Raw genomic sequence first — 10,878 nt, forward strand, 5'->3', positions numbered from 1 at the left:
AAAGTTAAATTATTAGTATTTTATACCTTACAATTGGTCCCTTATTATATTTTAAAGTTATATTTTGGCCCTTATATAATTTTTTAATAATTCTTTTTTTATTAATTTCTTAAAGATACACTTTCAAGTCAATTGTTTGTATCCATATTTTATTTTGATATTTTTGTGCTCCACTTTATATGATTTTATCGTCTCTATGATATATATGGTGTCAAATTGCGTTTTTTAAAATACCGGAGCTTCCGCAGCAACGCGCGGACGGTCCAAACCCTAGTTATATGTTAAATTTGAAATTATAATAACTTTAAAATTTTGATATATCTCTTAGTTAATAATTTATTTAAAATAATTGATTAATAATTATGAGTTTTTACTATGAAAGTTGAATTAATTTTATAACCCGTGATACCCACGGGTTATAAACTAGTATGTATATATATATATATATATATATATATATATATATATATATATATTAGGAAATAAGATTAGAAGTATTTTACTTTAGCTGTCATTAAACGGTTTTGTGCAAGTAATATAATATTAATTATACAAAAGCAGAATTTATTTACACAAGCAAACATGAGAAAGCGAGGAAATGAGAAACAAAAAGGGTAAATACGTTTGGCATGTTGGGAGTTGATGCAATCTGGAATTAGTTATTAGCAGTTGGTACAACAATACAAATAATTAAAAAGGTCCAACATTAGACCCAAACTAAAGACCATGAGATGAGATGAGATGACAAAACTGGGAATAAATTAAATGATGACATTCCCAATTTAACCGGATCAACAACAAAACTATGGCTATGACTTATTAAAACTATTAAGAATGTACATGAAAAAATGAAGAAAAAATGTCAAGCTGTATTCGCTTTTTAGCTGATCTTCTAAAAGGCTTTCTGTTTCTCCATAACAAGCGTTCGATTCCACTGCGTCGCCTGCTACTAATGTCCTTGCTCTCTGCCTCCCTTCTCAACTCCACTGGTCTTGGAGATGGGGTCTGAGGCTCTTCTTCACATTTCAGTTTAACATTTGACCTGTCAAAGTCAAAGTCAATGTCAAACCATCTGAAATGTTGCTTACTTTTTACAAATAAATGAAAGTAGGTTGCTAGAGAGAAAGAGAGAGAGTTGCCTGTCTTGTTGGATTATTGATGATGAGGTACCCATACATCTATTATCCTCCTCAATCTCATCGAGTAGATCTATCTTGCATGCAGGGCAAATGTAATCCTTTGGCACCCATGATAACTTGATGCACTTGAAGTGATACCATTCTTCACATTTATCACAGCAAATCATTGGTATCCGATCATATGGCTTCCTACAGATGCAGTAGAGCATACTGCGTTCTCGTAATAACTGTGAAACACAACCAACATTATTTTAATTTTAATTTTATTTTAGGAAAAATATATGGTATGTTTTGTTTTGGAAGGACAGAATTTTCAAGATATAATAAATTGAGGTACCGTATTATTCTCTACTTTTACTCTTACTTACCTTAAGTTCGTTGTCAAAGTGCACAGCCAAATTCTCGCCTTTATCTATTAATTCAAAAACTTTATGCAATTCAAGTGCACCAGAATCAGCAGAAACCTCTTTCGCCTTCAACGCCCATTGCAAACCAACTTCCTTTATTTCCGTAAGTCTCTTCCACAAATTATCTTCCAAAGGAACCTTTATAGCCACACCCTGCAACCAAACCAAATCATATTTTTATATTCAAACTCCAAACAAACATATATATATATATATATATATATATATATATATATATATATATGAGAGAGAGAGAGAGAGAGAGAGAGAGAGAAAATAACAAAATCAAGAAATGACTAGTAGTAGTACCTCTTTTAGTAGGCGGCGGATCTGGTGGATTGAAGGCTTTTGTGAGGAGGAGGAGGAGGAGGAGGAGGGTTGTAATAATTTAGATGCTCGCACTCTCCATGAATTTCTTGCTAATGCAAACTCAAATTTGCTGTTACTTTCACCATCATACACCCCAGCCATCTCTACTGCCTGCACTCAAAAAAAAAAAAAAACATTGCACATAAAAACCTTAGAAAGAAGTAAAAATTTATACTAAACAATAACAACTGAAACCTGGATTTTATATAAGTTACCTTTAAAGCAGTGGACAGTTTAGAAAAAACAAGACTTGGGTCATTGCCTAGAGAAGCCAAGGAAAATTCTACAATCTTAGTCAAGCAATCTTTGTATGCCACAGCTTTCTCAACGATTTGACCAATTAAAACCTTTTCCTCAATCCTGCAACATGCAAACACCAATGAATGAATCTGTTGTTTAAGCAGTCATACTCATACTCATGCTCTGTTGTTGATTTTACTTACTCGACACATAGGTTATCAGCATCTGATAGAAGCTTCACAAACACATCCAACTCGGGACGTTTTGCATCAATTTTCTGAAAACCAAATGCAAATCTCAATCAAATCAAAATATATAATAATTCAAAACTTTCTTTAATCAAAGTAACTAAATCGTACCAGCTGAGAGATTTTGCCACTCTCGATGATGTGGCAATGGGGACACATGTGAGCTGATGCATGACTTTGAGTTGTGCCACCTCCTAAACTTGGTTTTATGCACTGCATATGGTAGCTGCATTGCATGCAACATAATAATTAATAACAGCGAGTATAAAATATATTTAATATTAGGAAAATGATGCTTTTTTTAATCGATGAAGCACATAGAAAGCATGAGAGCTTACCACTCCATGCACACTGAACAAGTTGAGAGTTCCTGATTCCCAGAGTCACATGAGCAGAACATGCAAAACCTTCTTTGGTTTTGGTTGCAGCCATCAGTCTTGTTATACACCTCTAAAGATCTGTCTAGACTATCTAATATCTGAACAAAAAAGAAAAAAATAAAAAATATATAAGATCATGGAGAAGGTTAGGCTCATTATGATGTCCAAACCAAACATCTATAAGAGTTTATTTATCAAATATCAATACAAGTATATAACATTAACGTACCTGAGATAGAGCATTGAGTAACAGATTATCCTCTCCAGCTTTAACCCCAACAATGTCCATTCCTCTCTGCTTCCACTCGTTCACCTTTTGTACTTGAGATGCAACCATCTCCATCTCCATACAACTGAAAGCATCAGTGCTTCCAACTCCCTGCATTGGTTCAGTAAATCTAATATTACTATCATCTACATATAATATATATACCAACCCTATAATGCTAAAGTAAACATATTTAGGCATTTTAGATGGATCGGTTTCAAGATATCAATAGTAAGAGACTACTACTGGTTCTCTATATGATAGCTTCATTCAAGAAGAAGAAAAAAAAACATCACCTCAAGCTGCAGTAACAAAGACCATGATCGATCTCCACTGCTGCGGTTGAAAAAAGATTTCACTTCCTCCACCCATACACTGCACAGCACAAAGCCAAAATGTTGGTTGAAAAAGATAATTACCACTGAATTAATAACTTATAATTATAAATGTTACAAGATATCTTAAAAGCAGTATATGATAATTAGTATTTGAGGTAGCTATTCGAGGGGTTATGAATGTAAGTCATTAGATTACAAATTAATGACATATTAAAAAGATATGCAACATGAACTGTAGTTGAAAGTACCCATCATTATGGCATCATATGAAAATGCAGTACTAGGTTAATATGAGCATTTAAAATCAAGCAATCAGAACTATTGCAATAACCGAAAAGCAGATTACCATCTAATAGTAGAAGAACAAAAAATACTTTTCTGATTTTATAAACTTTTTTCAATAATTTTATAGTTTTGCATATTTACAACAAGAAATCTTCCACTTTAGCTATATATAACAATAGCCATGAACTTATATATCTTGATTAAAATCCAAACAGTTAATAAAAAGAGAGCAAAAAGCAAAAGGAGAATTTGGATGATTGGTGAAACTCACTTGTGCCTCTTGACAGCATCAAGTAATCGGTCAACAATCAACGAAAAGGATATCTTAATCATCTGCCATCAAAAAATGTCATAAGTAAAATACATGAAAGAAAAAAAAGAAAAAGGATAAACCGCATCTTTCTTCTGCCCTCTTTTCTTTATTATAAACTTGAACAAAATAAATAATGTTTCTGCCACTAACCGCATATTAACACTGGAGAGAATAATAACTAATACCTTATATTGTCTCAAAGTTTCTTTAACGTCACTCAAATCAAACCTTTTATTGTCATTGTATGGCCCAAGGATCTCTAAGGCTTTCTTAAGCCAATTCATACCATCGACCAATGACCTCAAAAAAGGACGAGATGCATATGCAACATGATGTTTTTCTGCATCCTCCAATAACATTAAAACTTCCTGCAAAATGATTAAAAAAAGATTAGATGATATCATTAGGAAACATGGTACCTACAGGTTAACAAAAACATGACACCAATTAGGAGAAGAAAGAAGCAATCACATTGCATGTGGAAATTTAACTCACCTTGAGAGTTGGATCAACAGCATGGAAATTAAGGGCTATAAAGCACCACTGGAGAATTGCACAAGTTTCCTGTAGTTTTGGAATGACAAGGGAGTCGAAACGAAGCGAATACTCAGCCTTCATTATAGACTCCATCTTAGTAATCTGATCTCCAATTTTGAAGACAATATCATAGGATAGATTGACATCAAGAATATTCAACAGTGACTCGGCATCATGCAGTGCAGAAAATGCATGGTGCTCCCACTTTATATAATTCCGTAAAACATCTTCAAGCAAAGATCGCTCTTCCAGACACATCTTCAGTAACTTTGATTTCAAAACCAACTCCTGCAGAATTGTATCATATGTTCAAAGAATGGACTCAGAAACCACTCATGCATGATGCCTTAGATAAGCATATCAGGACAAGATAAAATATAGTGCAAACCTTCAGGATATCAACTTTAAGCAAAGAATTTGCGTCCGACATCACAGTAAGATCAGAAACTAAATATGGTTTAGACTTGATTAACCAAGACTTTGCCACTAACAAAGCTCCCTTGACACCATCAACAGAAGGTACAAGTGCACAAAGATCTTCCGACATCCTGAAAATATATTTGGTCAGAGTCTTGCATTTGTACCACAGCACATTCAGACTGCAGTTGTAACAAACCTTAAAACATCCTCGTATTCAGACATTTGAACCTCGCAAGCAAGAACATGTTTTGCTTTTTCTTCCAAGGACACAGCTCGAGCAAGTACATCGGAAACTTCCTTGAACACCTTCTCATTCCCAATTTGTAGTCTGAATGACATCAGCATATATTTACTAATAATCATAGATATCTAACAACTAGAAAAGATGGCTAAAAGCATTAATCCAGGAATTCATACTCGGTGGCCACATCCATTACTTGCTGAATAGATTCCAAAGGCATTTTACTACAGAGCACCTGCACAAGTGTAAAAAGAAGAAGCTTACACCAAGCAGATTCATTAAGAACAGAGTGAGAGTTAAACAAAAATATAAGATAATAATCATAGTATGAAGTTTACCTTCCAAGCTTTTACCCTGCAACAAGCCTTCTTTAACTCCACATCAACAAGAAGCAACTCATCGACTACATCCGAAAGAAGCAAACAAAATGAAAATATATTTAAAAAAAAAACATAACAGCTATATGTTTAATGTGATTGAAGTAAAAAGCATGTGAACAGGCATGATGCAGACCTTGAACTTTCAACAATGATCCATCTTTCTCAAGGCAAATCAACTCATCAAAAACATTTTCTTGATCCTCCCGCTCATGAATATTCTTCAAAATGTTATTAAACCGCGAAATCCAGTAAAGGGCATCATTCTGATACTGCCTCAAAAGTTTTAACTCCGGTACATTTCCAGTAAAACCATCATATTCTTGGACAAGCAACTCAAGATTCTGCACATCATGTATGATGTTTTATGTTACATATTATACAGGGTACCATTAAAACTATCTATTAACATAAATCGCTAAATTACCAACCTTTAGGGTTATAGAACCTCTCAACATCTCAGTGCATCGAGATTGACATAATTCAACTCGCTTTGCAAAATCCAAAAACATGGAGACTTCGGGAACTTGGAGTTGAAGTTCTACAATCTGATTAGAAGAAATAACATACAACAATGAATGTCTACGACAAGATATAGAGACAATATAACAACAGGTGGAAAGCACTATATCTTAGTCACCTCTGACTTCAAGTTATTGAGGACATCAACCTCGATCACATCAGGAGTTTTCTCTGAGATGCAGTTTCTTACAGTTTGTAGACACAGCTAAAGTGACAAAATAAGAATATGTCAGAAAGTGATAAAAACATCTATGGTTGGGTGTTAAGGAACAAAGTTAACCTTCACAGCTGACAGCTTGGTTGATAGATCCTCACTCTCTTTCACATATATAGCCGACTTGGAAGCTTTGGAGTACAAGGTTTCCAAATCAACAATCTGAAAATACGACCAAGGATGAGTAATCGAAGAAAATATAACAAAGTAAAGAGATCACCAAATTTTAATTTGTAAAAAGAGCTGGAGTGAAGTTACAGAAACATTGGAGGATGTTGAAAGAGCAGCCAAGATTTCTTGAATCAGCACTCTGGCTTCTTCTTCATGACCCTATGAAGGAAAACACACTTATTTAGTAAATAGAACAGACATTTTATTATAATGGATTGAAATAACATTCACCTTTAACTTCAGATGTCCAGGTTCATTACAAGGCACAGGGCTGACATCAAGCAAAGAGCTCACATATTCCATCTTTACTCTCTCCACTTTACAGTCATCATGACATGTCCACAATTCGATTTTTGAAAGACAATCTCTTACGCCTTCTGCCCAATTCTGAGCTTCAGCCAAGTTTTTTGCCAGTTCCCGCACCTATTTTTCATTCACATTGTGACATAAATGCAGACTCTTTTTAACCAAAGAATAAATAGGAAAGTGGAAAAACAATGAGAGACTTCAATCTTACTGGATCCATTTCAGAACCAGCCCAAAGAAACTGATCTGCTTCTTTCAAGGCACTGGCATAAGCATCACTTGAATATGGCATCTGAAGAATTTTACAAGATCTTACGAGCCATTCTTCAGCAAGCTGTGCCAGTGTAACATGGCCACCTTTAACCTAAATATTTATATAACCACCAATAAAACAGTTATAAAAAAATATATCTTCATGATTTAAAAGGCAGAGATATTCGGTTGGTTTTCAAACCTTCTTTGATAAAGAGGGTGAGTCCTTGGTACAAGTGGAAAGTTTTCGTGTGTTTCTCTTTTGGGTTGTTTCCTCAGAAGTATCCTTCTCCATCATAATGACCAAATCATTTAGTTCTGAAAGTGTGTGGCGATAAAGAAGCTGGCGTTTGCGGGGCTTGCATTCACATAGGTTTTCCCAGTGCTGCACATGTAAATTTGTTGATTATAATTAACAAGGGTACAGGGAAAAAATTTATTATATGGTCTGAATGGGAACAGTTAATATCCCTTACCTCCAGACAAACAAGAGCAGAAGGCCTGCAGCTGCAACCTACAGCGGACAGATACAAGAACTGCTGACATATGACACACGTCGCATCCTACAACATCATACATAGTTCACAAATTTCATAGAATTTACTACCAGTCTACCATTATGTTAATGTTTCAGAACATTAGAGAAAAAAAAAATGACTCTGAAACCTCTGAGTTACCTCTTCAACTCCAACAAAATTTGGCTGCACCCGAGGAGCCATGAATGAAGAGCTAATAATGCCATTCTTCCAAAGCCGTTCTCTCCAACTCTTTTCTTTATTGTATACCCGAAGCAACTCCTTCTTCAAGTAAGGTATCGCATTGCTATCAAAATCATTCTGTAAATACAAGGCAATGTCTACGTATAAAAAAGATTTTCAATCACAAGAGAAACAGAGCAAGTAGAACAAGTAACAAACTGCTGACCTTTGCTACCACACAAAGCAACTCTTCATGGGACAACACAGCAGGTTTGCGATAATGCTGATAAAGCTCTGCCCCAAAACCACCATAAGGCAACCAATCAGCCGGAGCAAAATTCACAGCTTCTGCACAATTTAAGCCTGACAAGACCAAGGGGTAAGTGATAAAACAAGAAAGAAAGATGAAATCTAGAAAACACAACTTCTAAATGAATAAAAGCTCACCAAAGTTGAAACCTCCATGATAGGATCTAGGAAAGGTAATAACAAAATTCCCAGGTTCCTAGCAGAAGCATAGGAAAGAAGAAAGTTAGATACACCATAAAATATCAAAAAATAATAATTGAAAGAGTCATTTATAATGAATTAGTAGTAAGTTATTGACTTTGCTAATCAAACCTGTAATACACTGTAAACTGGAACATTATGTTCTTGCAGGACAGATGGATTCAGCATGGTAACCAGCTGAAAGAGCAAGTCAGGTTGCGCATCGAACAAATCAGGAAGGCAGTTCCTCATTACCTGCAGTAAAATGGAAATTCCAGGTCAGCAACAGTAATTACATTTATTTAACATGATATAGAACAAATAATGACATACCTTCTCAAAAGCACTGGCTTCACTACCAGGGACACTGTACCAACATTTAGGCTCTCCCCTGAAAGTATATGAAAAATAATTGAGATCACATTTCAAGATAATTTAAAACTGAATTATTATTATTATGATTAAGCCATAGATGCACTCAAGCTACACATACCAGTGGTGATAATTCATGGAGTAGAAGCAATGGTCTTCAAAGTGCCAACAAAAAGATGAAAACAGCATCCCAATATAAAGCCAGGGCACCATAACACCAGCAATGTTATGATGAACAGCACGAAGCATGGAGCCTTGTAACTTGGGCAAGTTGTTAAGATTCCATGGACTATCACTGTATTCATCCCATTCATTCAGCTGTATAGATGATGGTCTTTCATCAGCTGCACGTGGAAACCCACTACCATAAACAGAAGTATCAAGATCACTACCATAAATAACTTCAACTTCACCAACAGATCCTTCCACTATTTCCCAAAACTTCTTCTCCAATTGAACCCTAGAAGCAGATGTTGAACCAAACCACTTCTTCTTTGCCCGATCAGCCACACGCCTAAAAGCTTCCAAGGTCAACTGTTTACCAGGGACAAAACCAAAGCTATCCTTCTCAGAGTTGAAGCACTCCGAGCAATACCAGTTACCAGGTGGGACCCGCGCCAAAGGTGGCGATAAACAATGTATATGCCATCCCTTATTACACCTATCACACAAAAGCATTACTTCTGCATGCAATCCACTTCTGCATTGTTCACATATCTGATCGTATTCTTCATCCTTTCCCTTATGCTGTAGTTTAATGTTATCGCCTGCTTCATTGATTCGACTTCTCTTACAACTTTGCTGTCCGCTTTTCTTCTCACCTTGTACTCCTCTCTTGCAACTCTTCTCTTTCACCCGATCCAACTTACTATAATAGTTTTCATAATCGTATAAATGCTCTTTATATAACTGACATAGTACATACTTTGAACATGCGGATATCTTCCCGCCTGACCTCACAAACCTAAAAACTTCGCCCCATTTCTTTTCCTTCACAACATTATCATAACCCCCAAACCGCTTCACCCCATTGAACAGCTTGCACAAATCCAGCTCCTTTCCTTCAAAAACCACCTTCTTCTTCACAGCCTTTTTTCCGCATTGCTCCTCCAAGAATCTGTTGTACTCCAATTCAAATGTCTTGGAGTTACAAGCCGGAGGCCTTGCTTGGAGCTGATGGATGGCCTGGGTTTTTGTGGGAAATGAAAACTTATCCAAATCTAGGGCAAAAGGGGGTTTCCAATTCTTTGGAGGAATTATTTTACAAATCCCATATGACTCGGCTTCTGGTCTGATTTTATAAATATATGCCAATGGGTCCTTAAACTCCTCTTCCGTAGGGGTGTAAACAGGTGCAGGTGGTATAGCTAACGAGGAGCCTGATGTTAACACAATTGACCCTTGCCCTAAAACCCTCTTTTCTGCAGCCCTAGGTCTACTTTTCCCCATTTAATTAATCTTCAAACCATAAGATTCTAGATAAACAACCGCATCAAGTTCAATCAATCCATACACAGAAAAGCATATATCACTGTCAAAATTCAACAACAGCCTTTAACCTACGAAGCAATTTCAGTAAATTATACTCACCTTTAATTTGTTCAATGCCGAAGACACTTTCTTTCTCTATGCATGCTTCAAATTGAGCGACTTTAGAGTAAGAAGATGGTTGAGAACAGGAATTTAGGTGCGGGTCGAAGAGTGTTGTGTGGTTTTTCGCTTCGTTTTCTTTGTGTCGTGATCGGCAGTTTGCTCGTTGGTTCTAGGTTTGCGGTAAACGAAGATATTTGACTTCAAGACCTAAACTTGAAACAATTTACAAAACAGCCATTACTCTTCGATCTTCATGTTGTTATGTTTTGTACTTTTCGTGAGTTCGTGTTGTTAACTGTTGAGTACTCCTCGTGTTAAGTTGTCAAATAAACTATGTGAGGATAACCAAGGCAACCTTAAATTATGTAGATAACTACGTAATAAAAAAAAAAAAAAAACTTTATTATACTTTTGGATTTTTTTATGTTTAAATTTTTTAAAAAAGTTCATTCTAATATTTAAGTAGGTTTAGCGGTAATTGACAAAAAAAAATGGAACGACTTTTCATTTTACCTCATAATTCTTTATTATTGTGGTTGCTTATGACGTTTTTTATGAAGAAGATGAAAGTTCAATTGTAGTTGTGGTTGATAATTTAGAAACTGAATGTTATGTGTTTGTTAACTTTGATGAAATTATATATCTTTTAATTTGAAGACTAAATGTTTTGTATATGTTAAGTTAGAAACAGTCATATCA

The 10,878-nt window shown here is 35.4% G+C and overlaps 1 protein-coding gene across 1 annotated transcript; it reads right to left on the minus strand.

Annotated features, from left to right (window-relative positions):
* Positions 1-639: 639 nt before the first annotated feature.
* On the minus strand, positions 640-10,412 carry LOC145165252 (transcription factor jumonji (jmjC) domain-containing protein). Its single transcript, XM_079083960.1, has 33 exons — positions 10,177-10,412; positions 8,708-10,061; positions 8,548-8,605; positions 8,347-8,469; positions 8,173-8,230; positions 7,952-8,088; positions 7,705-7,863; positions 7,504-7,590; positions 7,230-7,412; positions 6,987-7,139; positions 6,701-6,892; positions 6,557-6,628; positions 6,365-6,460; positions 6,203-6,289; positions 5,994-6,110; positions 5,699-5,906; positions 5,524-5,588; positions 5,362-5,420; positions 5,141-5,272; positions 4,913-5,072; positions 4,483-4,812; positions 4,173-4,355; positions 3,946-4,007; positions 3,348-3,426; positions 3,013-3,162; positions 2,742-2,881; positions 2,515-2,629; positions 2,359-2,432; positions 2,131-2,275; positions 1,856-2,026; positions 1,508-1,699; positions 1,140-1,366; positions 640-1,042 (listed from the first exon to the last, which is right to left on the minus strand). Exons 2-33 carry the CDS (start codon positions 10,033-10,035, stop codon positions 829-831), a joined length of 5,556 nt encoding a protein of 1,851 aa, XP_078940086.1. The 5' UTR covers positions 10,036-10,061; positions 10,177-10,412; the 3' UTR covers positions 640-828.
* Between the last annotated feature and the right edge of the window lie 466 nt (positions 10,413-10,878).

The sequence above is a fragment of the Lactuca virosa genome, chromosome 3 (assembly GCF_052849685.1).
Source record: "Lactuca virosa cultivar CGN04683 chromosome 3, Lactuca_virosa_CGN04683_v6, whole genome shotgun sequence".
Taxonomy (NCBI): Eukaryota; Viridiplantae; Streptophyta; class Magnoliopsida; order Asterales; family Asteraceae; genus Lactuca; species Lactuca virosa.

Excerpts from the sequence above, each read along its gene's own strand:
- LOC145165252 (XM_079083960.1), bottom strand. The coding sequence starts at position 10,035 with ATGGGGAAAAGTAGACCTAGGGCTGCAGAAAAGAGGGTTTTAGGGCAA. Across the intron at positions 6,893-6,986 it reads CTGGTTCTGAAATGGATCCA|GTGCGGGAACTGGCAAAAAA; the intron begins GTAAGATTGAAG and ends AATGAAAAATAG. Across the intron at positions 2,276-2,358 it reads GCTGATAACCTATGTGTCGA|GATTGAGGAAAAGGTTTTAA; the intron begins GTAAGTAAAATC and ends TGCATGTTGCAG.